Below are 12,364 nucleotides of genomic sequence, written 5' to 3'. Positions count from 1 at the left end.
GGCAAGGCTATTAGGAAGTCTTGAGTTAGATTCTGTTGTCAGATATATTCAATCTCCTAAGAAAATGGGCCTAGTATGCTCACTGTTTAGTCATTGGCTTAGAGCAGTGGTGGTGAACCTGTGGCACATATGTTGTTCTTCATTTAAGACAAAAGATGTTAATGTATGAGTTGTTTTTTCTAAACATACTAAATAGATAACATAAAACCTCAATATTCAAGTTTAATTGCAGTGTTGGCTCTTTGTGATAAATACATAGGCTTCGGTTTGCAGTTTGGGCGCTTGTCTCTAAAAGGTTTGCCATCACTGATTTAGATCAACCTACTGGCTATGTATCCTCGCAAAATGTGGATTTCAGACCACAACCACTGGGGTTCTTGGTCAGTTATACTTCTTGTAGTTAGAGATCTTTGAGGTGGGTACATTCTCAACACCATTACAGGAGGACTTTTTAAATATACATGATCAGGTATTATTTGTGTAAAAAAATAGTCTAATATCAGTGAGAAGAGATCCAGGTGAGTAAATGGATTGAAATGTGCCAAGAAAAAAAATGGAAAACCTCACAAACTCCCTTAAGGGGTTGTAAGGAGTCCCAGGCTTTGGACCACATTTGAGAACTGATAAATTGTAGGTTTTAGATAGGTGAGGGGAAAATGGACTGTGTTTACTGGTGAAAACGGATGTTACAAGGAAGATGAAGTGAAAATAATTAGTAGAGGGTGCTTTTTTTTTTTTTTTGGTTTTTATCTGGTACCGGGAACCGAACTCACGACCTTGCGCTTGCCAGGCAGGCGCTTTTGCCGCTGAGCTAAATCCCCAGCCCCGAGGGAGCTTTTTGAAGGAGGATGAGGACTTTGGGATCCTCGCCTATTTAGCTTTGGTAGATACGGAGGCACCTGTGTCAGGATTCTTTATCAAGTCTTTAGCACATCAAAAGATTTGAATAATGTGCAAAGATGGGTGAAAATTTGAGGACAGAATGGTAGGAAAAGGAGAGTTCCACTCTAGGAATTGTGTGTGTGTACATACACGTGCACATGCATATTGTAAAAAACAAGTCATACTGAAAATAAACATGAAGTACATGAGAAAAGAATTTAAAGGACTTAATAAGTTTTGGAAAAGCTTGGGCATGCTCTGAAGAATTGTAGAAAGAGCTGACCATTGAGACATGGAAGGATTGCTGCACACACACTATAATTATATACATTCTTGTTACAGAAAAAAAAACAGTATTTTAGGGATTTGAGAAATACAATTGTCACTAAAACAGAAAGCTAGTGTATCGTAGGTAAAACTCCTGGATAGCTATTTAGACTGTCTTGATTTAAACATAATAGGGAACCCAGTTGGTTGCCTCGAGGCTATAATGTCCCTTTTGGATCTTCAGACTGTTACGGTTTCTTCTTGGTCGTGTGTGGCAGTCACTTTTTGTGGACACTTGGGAATCTGATGAGCTACATTACTTCCATGGCTTCATAGCTTTGTATACTTAGTTTAGAAAAAGCAATTTTTGGCTTACCTGCCAGTAAGATCCCTTTCGTATTTGTTTTTTGTTCTTGTGCCAAGTACAGTGTGATGGTGTTGTCCTTACTACAAAGACAGGAAAATGTTGTGACCTTAAATAACTTTCCAAGAGAAATATAGTTGACAAATGCCATACTAGATAGATAACATTACTGTGCTTTTTTTGGAATCATTAAAAACATTGTTTTACACTAGAAAGGATTGAACATTTAAAATAATTTTTGCCTTGTATGGCAGAAGTGTAAATAGGCATAAAATTGTTGTTTACATTAACCATGACCAAAAAGGGGACCATCTTTTTTTCAAAAGGGAAAGCCAATTTGAATTATCCTTATTTAGGGTAAAGTCTCCATCCATATCTGTTGGTCTGCTCTCCTGCTGCCTTGCCTTGCCTTTTCCCTCCTGATGCATTATGGCTTCTCTAACAGCCTTCTTTCATGTGTATTTTACATTTTTACCATGTAGGTCTTTCACAGTTCTGCAGCCCCAGGCGGGCATTCTCTGAGCAGGGTCCGCTCCGCCTGATCAGGAGCGCCTCTTTCTTTGCAGGTTTGCAATGTGCTCTGTGGGTAGACTAGTTGTGTGCCCTAGCAGCTAGAATTTGTAGTTAAGCTGTGGAAACAAGAGGTAAATGGATACAATTGAGGAGTTTGTAGTTAAGAATCATTACTATGAAATATCAGAACTTCATTTCTTTTCACTGACTATATTCCTTAAGTTTCCACAAACTGAGTTACCAGAACATTTAAAAAAATTTCCATGTTTCTTTTGCCATTATGTCATAATGATTTTAACTTTAGAATGTTAAATCAAAATTTACTGTGACCATTATTTCTTATAATACCTGAGAGTTTTTAGTGTAACATTATCTTGTTTCCATGGCTCAGTAGCTTTTGTATCATAGTTCACCAATTGCAGAAAATATTATTATTGTAAAATTTCTGATCTACACTATTCCATAAAAATGATTTTTCTTGGAGCTAAGATTTAGATGAACAAGCACCATGAACACCACAGTGTTCTATTAAAGGCATATGTAATTGTTTATATTGTTAAATCATTATAGGATGTGTGTTCATGGTTCTGTGTCTAGGATGCTAATTCCATTCTATATTTTTGCAAATGTCACAACCTGTAAGCTAACACTGTAAGCTTCAGGTGTAAATTATCAGGACGTGTGGTGATATACTCATTATTTTTCTCAGGTTGGTTTCAGTTTAGGTTTTGTTTTAGTTTTTATTTTCCTGTAAATATTAGATGTGAACAATTTGTATTTATCATAAAAAATAAGGAAAATATGATAAAAAGGCAAAAAATATATTAACCACCTTGTCACCCAGGTATGCATACTTTTTCTGGTAGTGTTGGAGATTGAACCTCGGGATCTCCTGCTTGCTGGGCAAGCACTATACCACTGAGCTACACCCACTGTACCTCCAACTTCTACAAACAAAATTGGTATCACACTATTCAGAATCCTTCTCAAACTTTTTATTATGAATTTTTAAATATATTATGTTTGTATCTACATATTCAATACAGGCAGAATTAGTAGAGTGCATTGTGATAGACCCATCACTTAGAACCACCAAGATTCAGTTGCTTGCTTTTTTCACTTAATAGCATGTTGTAACTATCTTTCTTTGTTATTGAATATACTTTTAAATATGAATTTTAGTTAACCTGGGCTTCTTTAAATATTTTATCATAGGTCATTTTCATACTATATGTCAATCTTCAGATCTCAAAGCTTGTTCAACTGAATAATAGCTCTTGGTGTTGGGTTGGTGCCATGCTTGAAAAATAAAGGAATGCAATGTGATGAGCATGATTTAGTTTGCTAATTAAAAGGAGCAGCATTTACCTGAATAAGAATATATTTTGTAACTGACAGTTTTATATTAATTTATAGTTCACAGCAACCCAATGGACATGCCTGGAAGAGAATTGAATGAGGACAGAGACAGTGGCATAGCACGTTCTGGTAATTTCAGGTTCATGTATTAATCAAGTTTTTTATGAAATTGCTGCTAGCTAGTATTGATTTTCTTTTTACCCCTGCTTTTATCATCTGATTCTCTGTTCACACTACGTTCATCTTGATTCTTGCCTCATAAGAAGGTTGTGGAAAGAGTAGAGAGACATTCCTTGAAAGTTTTTTTGTGAGGAATGGGGAGACCCTTGCCTGTAATCCCAGCATTTGGGAGGCTGAGGCAGGAGGATCACTGCAAGTTGGAGGCCAGCCTGGAATACATAGCTAGGCCCTGTCTCAGTAAGCAGAACAAAATATAATTTAACATTTTTTCATATTTAGTGTTAAGTATGCCTAGCAGAGTACAGTGGTACCTTGGTTCGCAAGTTTAATTCTTTGCACTATTCTGGTCGCAAACCTAATTGGATGATCAATATATGAAAAAAAAATTGCTCAGGAGAATACTTAGAAATCCTAGCAGAAAAAAATACATTAGTTTATATTTGCCCGCTGCTAACTAGAGTTTAAATTTTCACACTTTTCTCTTGCCCAGCGGTCAGAGGATTGCAGCAGTGGTGAAGATCCCTAACCCAACACCTTAGGCAAAAAATCTTATGGAGTTCATAAAAGGGTTTTGGGGAGAGAATAATCAACCCCTACAAGTCAGAGGACTGCAGTAGAATAATTAGAGTATAATCTCCTGGAATGTGTTCGTTGCCTCAGAGTGATCCAGAGAGCCAACCTATGGGGTCTTTTTGGTTTTTTTACAGCTTAGGAGGTATGGTCAGTCATTCTTTTAAAAAGTGGTTGGCTTGACCTACATATGCATAAATCATAATTAAACATGTAATTGATCTCTTTAAATGCCGTTCAGGAACTTTATTTTCAAATACAGCTTTTGTTGAGAAAATCCATATGCTATATTGTGTGAATAGCATTGGATTTCCTTTAAGGAATAAAGTACCACAGCACTGTTAGGGTGCAGTGCGGTAGAAGAACCAACACCTGTTGGAAAGTAGCACTTCCTTCTGGGATAATACTTTTTTTTTTTTCCTTCCGGTATTGGGGATCGAACTCACAACCTTGCGCTTGCCAGACAGGTGCTGTGCCACTGAGCTAAACCCCCAGCCCCTGGTAATACATTATTAATATGTGACTTCTTCCTCAAAGACCTTGCTCTAAGAATTTTTCAAATGGAAATTTTAGAGAGGCTTATTAATCAAAATGAACAATTCAAGTCATACTACTATTAACATTTTTATAATGTTTAAGTTTTATTAGTACATGTTTGCAATTCTTGCAGTTTGCAGTTATCCTGGGAGCAATTACAAGTACATATTACATCTTGTTTAGTTAATCCCCTTTCACTTACAGAGTTCATAGAGGGGTTTTGGGGAAGGAGTAATCAATCCCTACAGTTAGGGGATTGCAGGAGTGTAATTAGAATAGAATCTACTGCATCCCCCTAATTCCCATCCCCATATTTGTTGATACTACATGTTTTAGCTCATGTTATGGCATATAATGTTTACATGAATTGGGTTATTAGGTTCCTGTACTCTTTAACATTTTTAAAAGATTTGTCATTATCCATAGTCATTATTGACTTATATATCATATTGTTGTTCTGACTTAACAGCATCTCTCAGCAGCTTGCTTATCACCCCGTTTCCATCCCCAAACTCTTCACTTACCCGAAGTTGTGCCAGCAGCTACCAGCGACGCTGGCGACGCAGCCAAACAACAAGTTTGGAAAACGGGGTGTTTCCTAGATGGTAAGTTGGATTTTGCACAAGATTAAATAATTCCTTAAACACAGTTTTGTGTGAGTTTTTCCATAGCCTGGGCTTGTATTTCCTATATTTTAAGCATAGAACTGAAAACTTTTGGGAGCTGGGGATTTAGCTCAGCGGCAAAAGCGCCTGCCTGGCAAGCACAAGGTCGTGAGTTCGGTTCCCGGTACCGGAGAAAAAAACCAAAAAACCAAAAAAAAAAAAAAAGAACTGAAAACTTAAAATTACATCACATTTTTTTATTATGGTGAGTTACTTGTTACTTGTTTAAAACAGTTGAGTGTTTTAATTATTTTTAGGTGTGCAGATCAGTGATACTAAGTACCTGCACACCATCATCACTAACACATGAACTTTTTCATCTCAAACTGAAACTGTACCCATTAAATAATAGCTCCCCATTCCTCCCTCTCCTCACCCTTATAAACTTGTGCCTTTTCTATAAATTTGACTTCTATAGGTACCTTCTATAAGTGGAATCATACAGGAGTTCTTTTGTGTCTGGCTTATGTCACTTAGGGTAATGTCTTCAAGGCTCATCCATGTTTTAACATGTGTCACAAGTTAATTCCTTTTTATGGTTAACTTAGGTTGTTTCCACCATTTAGCTGTTTGTCCATAATGCTGCTATGAATATGGGTATACAAATGGGTATACCTGTTTGAGTCCTTGCCTTCAATGCTTTTTGCATATGTACAAGAAGTAGAACTGCTGGACCATATCGTTTTCTGTAGTGTCTTCATTTTGCATTCCTACTGGCAACATACAGAGTTTTAATTTCTCAGTGACCTCACCAACATGTTTTATTTTCTGTGTGTGTGGGTTGGTTGGTTGGTTTTGTAGTGTTGGTGATTGAACCCCAACCCCCAGCCCGCCTTTTTAGGGCCATCCTGATAAATGTAAAGTGGATTCTCATTGTAGTTTTAGTTTGCATTTACCTGGTGATGGTAGTGGTATTGGGTCTTTTCAAGTGCTTATTGGTCATTTGTATACCATTTTGGGGGATGTATCTATTCGAGTCCTTTGACCATTTTTCAAATCAAGTTTGTTTTGTTGTTGATTTGTAAGTGATTTTTTTAAATGGATTTTAGATATTGATACCTTACCAAGTAATAGGATTTACAAATATTTTCTTCTTTTCTGTGGGTTGCCATTCATTCTGTTGATCGTATCCTTTAATGTACTAAAGTTTTTCATTTTTAGATAGTTCAGTTTACTTTTTAAAAAAATTTTGCCTGTACTTTTTGTGTTATATCCAAGAAACCTTTGCCAAATCCAATGTCGTGAAACTTTTATGCTGTTTTTCTTCTAAGAGCTTTATGTTTAGATCTTTGATTTTATACCACGTTTTGATATTCATATTTTTCATATTTCTATTTTGACATACTAATTTATCCTTGAAAGATTGTTTTTAGTGTATGTTAAATGCAGCTGTAGATTCCTTTTCTCTTCATTAAATATCTTTATTCCTTTATCTTTTAAGACAAGTAGATCCTAGAACAGTGAATAGATTATACCATACTCATCTGAAAACCTTAAAATATGAACATTTTTAACTTATGAATTGAAATTATGTACTTCTTTAACAACTTACAGTTAATGAAAATTGTTCATAATCTGACATAAGTAAAAACATTAGAAAAAAAATACTGAATAGATTCCACAAAGAGATACAATTGACAGTAAAATTTAGATGTATTTGATGAAACAGGAAAAGACCTTTAGCTTGCCTATATTTAATTAGAAAATAGATTGAATTGTGAATTTATTCACCTTTTTTTAATTAAAAAATTTATTTTCAAGGTCTATAGAAGAAAGCTTTAATCTGTCAGATGAAAGCTGTGGCCCTAACCCAGGAATTGTGAGAAAAAAGAAGATTGCAATTGGGGTAATCTTTTCATTATCCAAAGACGAAGATGAAAATAACAAATTTAATGAATTCTTTTTTTCACATTTTCCTCTCTTTGAAAGCCACATGAACAAACTAAAGAGTGCAATAGAACAGGTAAGCATAGTTATTCCTATCTTACACTTATTTTTATCTTTTCCTTTGAATTTTATTCTTCTGATTTAGCATTATGTTTATTCATTTGGCAGAAAAATTAACAGCCACCGTGCAGGTGCTTTACAGAATAGTCTGGGAGATAAATATAAATCAACCTTTTAAAAAGAGCAGGCTTGCTGTCTAACAAAAGATCTAAGGCTGTTCATTCAGAAACCAGGTTTTTGAGAATCTCTAATGTGTAACAGGACCAGTCTAGCAACTGAATAGATAAAAGCAGACTCCTAATCTCATGGGATAGCAAATAAACACAAGAACCTACATTATTTTAAAGGATTACTTGAAATACAAAATAGAACCCAAGGACAGGCATAGTTTTAGTTCAGAAGAAATAAAAACAGTTCCTTATTGGCAGAAGGTTTCATTTGCTTTATATCTTGAAGGATATGTATGATATTTTAAACATAAAGCTTTGAAAATTGGACATAGCACAATAGCAAGAAAAGGCAACTCATTACCATTTTGCTGAAAGTCTTACTCAGCCCCCTTCTTTGCATGTTGTACTTTTACTTGATAGGGATTGTTTTGCATTTTCAAATTTTGTGTCCATTTCAAAGAACTCAGCACTGTAGCATATACATGGAAAATGTGTATGTTACACATAAGTGGATCCTAATTTAAATTTTTGTTTTTGGTGCTGAGGATAGAACCCTGGGCCTCACAGGTGTTAGGTAAGCTGTATTACTGAGCTGCATCTGCCGTCCTGTTTATTGTGTTTTGAGAGAGGGTCTCACTAAATTTAGTTCAAGTCTGGCCTTGAACTATGATCCTTCTACCACAGCCTCCTTGAGTAACTAGGGTAACAGGTGTGCACACCACCATGCCTGGCTTATAAATCATTCTTAAATATATTTTATTGGGTTTTCTCAATTTAAGGAATAGTATTCTTATTAGGCCTTTACACATTTTCATAGTAATTGCTACTTTGTAGTTACCACCTTGGTGAATTTTCCAGATTATTTCTTAGAAGAGATTGCTCAAAGTCAAACTAAAGAATTAATGGTTGTGATCAAAGTTGTTAATCTCAGACAGAGGGTAGAAGGGAAAAGACATGAATAGGAAGAGTGAGTGGTACGACAGACACACTTAATGAGGACACAATTACAAAGTATCTCTTTGCCAAGAAATTTTAACTTCATTTTGAAGGCTTTTTTCCAGGGTATGCTTTTAGAAAATTAATTTGGCAGAAATATAAAGGAGACTAGAATAAAAAGTGGAAACCAGTTAGAATGACCCTAGCGTGCAGGGGATTCACCTCAGTGACTCAGTGCTAAGGGTCATTTGCCTCTGGAACAGGCACAGATGTTTATTCACGTTGAATCTATCAGAAAAAAAAGCAGCAAACAGATCATCAGCAATATTTTTTTACTGAATAAATGAATTAGAGAGCTGGGTGTGGTGGCACACACCTGAAATCCCAGTACTCAGGAGGCTGAGGCAGGAGGATCGTTGCAAGTTTGAGGCCAGCCTGGACTACAAAGTGAGCTCAAGGCCAACCTGAACTGCCTAGTGAGACCCTGTCTCAAAAAGGAAGGAAGGAAAGAAGGAAAGAAAGAGGGGAGGGAGGGAGGAAAGAAAAGAGAGAGAGAAGGAAGGAAAACAAGAAGGAGGGAAGGAAGGAAGGAAGGAAGGAAGGAAGGAAGGAAGGAAGGAAGGAAGGAAGGAAGGAAGCAAAAAGAGTGAGCCATTTGGATTTATCTTACGTGAGATTTCATAGTCCTTTATTAGTCACCATACACATTTTTCATGGCTGAAACATTTTGAGTTACTCGGAGAAATACTTAAAGCGTTGGGTTAAACTTGAGAGAGACTTCATAGAATTCATTAAAGATTACTTTTTAAGTGCTTTGACCTTTGTCTAATGTAGAGTAGGTTATTAATACCTACAGTTTTCTGAATATTTGTTTAATATCTCCTTTTTTATTAAAGCTGACAGATAAAAATGAATGCTTTTACATAAGTGAATGAAAGTTTTAAAAGTTCTTTGGTAGTTAATGATGGAATTGGAGAAACACTAGGCCATCCAAAGAAGTTACCTTCTGGGGTGGGGGCAGCTTTCCAACTACCACTCTCTTATATTTTAGTAAAAGCTGTGAATTTTTCTTTTGAGCACCTTGGCAATTATTTTAAAGTCTGTACCCCTTTTTTGGAGAGCTGTAACATAATTTTAAAATATTGCTAATAAAATTAAAGAGAACTATTCCTTAATTTCATGAAAAGAATATTCATTTATTTCTGAATGTTAATCTCTTAACAGTTTTATAAAACATAAATTTTCTTTTTATCTTCTGCTTGATCCTTGATAGTCTAGCCTCCTTTTAAATACGTTCTTTAAAGATTCTTAATCAGCTTATAACTGTATAAAGAATTTGTTTCAAAAAAGTAAAAAGATTGCAAAGTGGGGGTTTTTTTGGCCCACATATTGTATTCATGGTCTCCTTTTTATCCTCCCATTGTAAGGTTTTTCAGCTTGCACTAAATTTATTTTTAGATGTTTTGTTTTGTTTTGTTTTGTTTTGGGACAGTCTCCCTATGTAGTTCTGGCTGGCCTTGAACTCTGTGTAGCCTAGGCTGGTCTCGAACTTGTAGTATCCTCCTGCCTCAGTCTCCCAGTCCTGGGATGTGCCACAGTACCTGGCTTAAATACATTTGTAAAAGAAACAAATATGAGTAATAACTTGAGATATCTGTCAGCAGAATTTTTATATTGTAGTTTTTTTTTTTATGCTAGCAGAAGCTGTATCTATAAAATATAAGAGTAAATTTAGAAAAGGGGAGTTCTATTTAGAAAAGGGGAGTTTTTGGGAACCCAGAGACTGTTAACATCAGTGTTCACTGTCATTCTACAATTGACAATTATAATAAGAGATATAATACTTGAAAAATGAAAAATTCTTGGTATTCACTAATGTCCAAAGGTGTAGAAGGGAAAATCACTGTTAAATATGTGTGTCTTTCTATTTCCTTCTACATTAGATTGTTGGTGATGTTGTATGACATGTAGTTTTTGTTTCTTTCCATGCTTTGATCATGATTCATAAAACAATTAACTGTGTAATGATTGTTTTTAAGGCTATGAAAATGAGCCGGAGATCAGCTGATGCCAGTCAGAGGAGTTTGGCATATAATCGAATAGTTGATGCCCTAAATGAATTCAGGTACATATTCCCCAGTTTTCCATAGTACAAAGTTGTTTTGTGGTGTACACAGGAAGGAATTTTTCTTCAACTTGTTCTAATAAAATTTACTTCTTTAAATTTCTTGGTCCCATAGTCATGTGAGGGTCTAATATTCAGTAAGGCTCTGGCTCCTGTGCTGTTAAATCTCAAATGCAGTTGAGATTTGAGAACATTGGAGATCCATCAGAAGCATGGTTTTTAATAGTGGAATTTTTGTTTTTGACAAGCAAATATGGCCAAAAGATAACCGTTATTCCAGAAGTAGGCTGTGTTCCATCTTAGGCTCCTCGGTACAGAAACTAGTTAAGTGTTATTTAACCAGTAACAGCAGATGTTCGTGGATGCATGGAACATGGATATGATTAAGGAACATGAACTCCATGATCCTCATAGCTATATTGCTTGGTTCCTTCTTCTTATATGTCGCAGTGAGTACTCTTCCTTCTGCTAATGTTTTCTGGCTCAACACTGATCGTTCCGGAAGCCATAAGCATTGCAGGGCAACCCACTCGGGACCTCTCCTGTCTCCTGTCAGGAGCTGTCCTATTTCCCATTCTTTTTCTCCAATAAATTTTCCTATTCTTAAAAAAAAAAAAAAACTGCTGTAACTGCCCTCCAACTGTATGGCCAGTAGACATGCTACAGACGGACGTATGTTAGGAATCACATTAAATGCTCTGTGTCTCCTGTGAAGAGATTCATTTCAGGTCTACTTTAACCTCAGTTTTAACTTTCTTTAGATGAGAAATAGTACAGCACAGAAGAGAACAGAGAGGTTTGATTCTCTGTTCTAACCTTGGGTGTGCCATTTACTCTCCTTGGTGACCTTGGGCAAATCCATAGCATTTAGAACTCTAGTTTTCTAGTCTAAAGCATACAAATTTAACCAGGTGTCGTGGCACACACCTGTACTCCCAATACTCAAGGGGCTGATGCAAGAGGATTACTCAAGTTCTAGGTCGACCTGGGCTACATAGTGAGTTTAAGCCCAGCCTGAACTGCATAGTGAGAGCCTGTCTCAAAAAGCCAAAACAAAGCAACTCATTAAGATATGCAGATTTATCTTAGTAATAGTATAGTAGATTATTTTAAGGATTAAATGGGTTTAGCGGAATGCCTGACTTTAGTGGCAAACTGTTTTCTCTGGCAGGTACAGCCTATCGCATTTTTCTCCAGTTTTGGTCCTTCAGATCACACCCTCATGATTTTCTCAAATCTTGCCATTTGAATTTAATTTCTCTTTTTGAATTTCACACGAAACTTTTATTACTCTAAATAAGGATCAGTATTTTCTGTAGAAAGTTAATGATACAAATGAACTAATAAATCAGGTATGGTGGCACGTACCTGTAATCTCAGCACTTGCGGGGCTGAGACAGGAGGATCACCATGAGTTCAGGGTCAACTTGAGCTACATCGTGAGTTGAAGGCCAGCCTAACATAGCAAGACACTGTCTAAAAATACCAATAGTAATAATACCAACAACACTTACAAATGTAGCTTTATCACCTTAGGTTTATTATTAACAAAATTCTTTGTAAGTGAATTTTAGAAAAACTGACTTCATGTTTTTTCATTGACACCTATATTGTCCCTTTGAGATAGGGATCTTCTGAATTGGTTTATTAAATGGTCCATCATATTTTCAAGTGAGTGATTCCTTTAGCTTATGACTTTGTAGAATTGCTATGGGTGAAACTGCAGTCATGTCATATGTATGACTTTTTAAACCTGGAGGTGTGTGAGGAGGGGTGGATTTAAACTGAGAAAGTTTACTTTTATGGGTATTGTATAATAGTCACATTATTCAGTTGAGGAAGAGAAAAT

General features: G+C 35.9%; 1 protein-coding gene across 2 annotated transcripts in view; it reads left to right on the top strand.

Annotated features, from left to right (window-relative positions):
- Window positions 1-12,364, top strand: part of Fnip1 (folliculin interacting protein 1) — a 120,966-nt gene that overhangs the window by 72,573 nt on the left and 36,029 nt on the right. The window contains exons 7-11 of one of the 2 annotated variants that reach the window (XM_005376081.2): window positions 1,996-2,079; window positions 3,443-3,514; window positions 5,142-5,277; window positions 7,099-7,300; window positions 10,430-10,515. In XM_005376081.2, the coding sequence (XP_005376138.1) occupies window positions 1,996-2,079; window positions 3,443-3,514; window positions 5,142-5,277; window positions 7,099-7,300; window positions 10,430-10,515 (580 nt within the window). The remainder of the gene's footprint in view (window positions 1-1,995; window positions 2,080-3,442; window positions 3,515-5,141; window positions 5,278-7,098; window positions 7,301-10,429; window positions 10,516-12,364) is intronic. The other variant, XM_005376082.2, reaches the window with a different exon arrangement.

Source organism: Chinchilla lanigera, unplaced genomic scaffold, assembly GCF_000276665.1.
Source record: "Chinchilla lanigera isolate Chin_1 unplaced genomic scaffold, ChiLan1.0 scaffold00007, whole genome shotgun sequence".
Classification (NCBI taxonomy): Eukaryota; Metazoa; Chordata; class Mammalia; order Rodentia; family Chinchillidae; genus Chinchilla; species Chinchilla lanigera.
The sequence above is the reverse complement of the archived record's forward strand: the minus strand, read 5'-3'. Positions and strand labels throughout refer to the sequence as shown.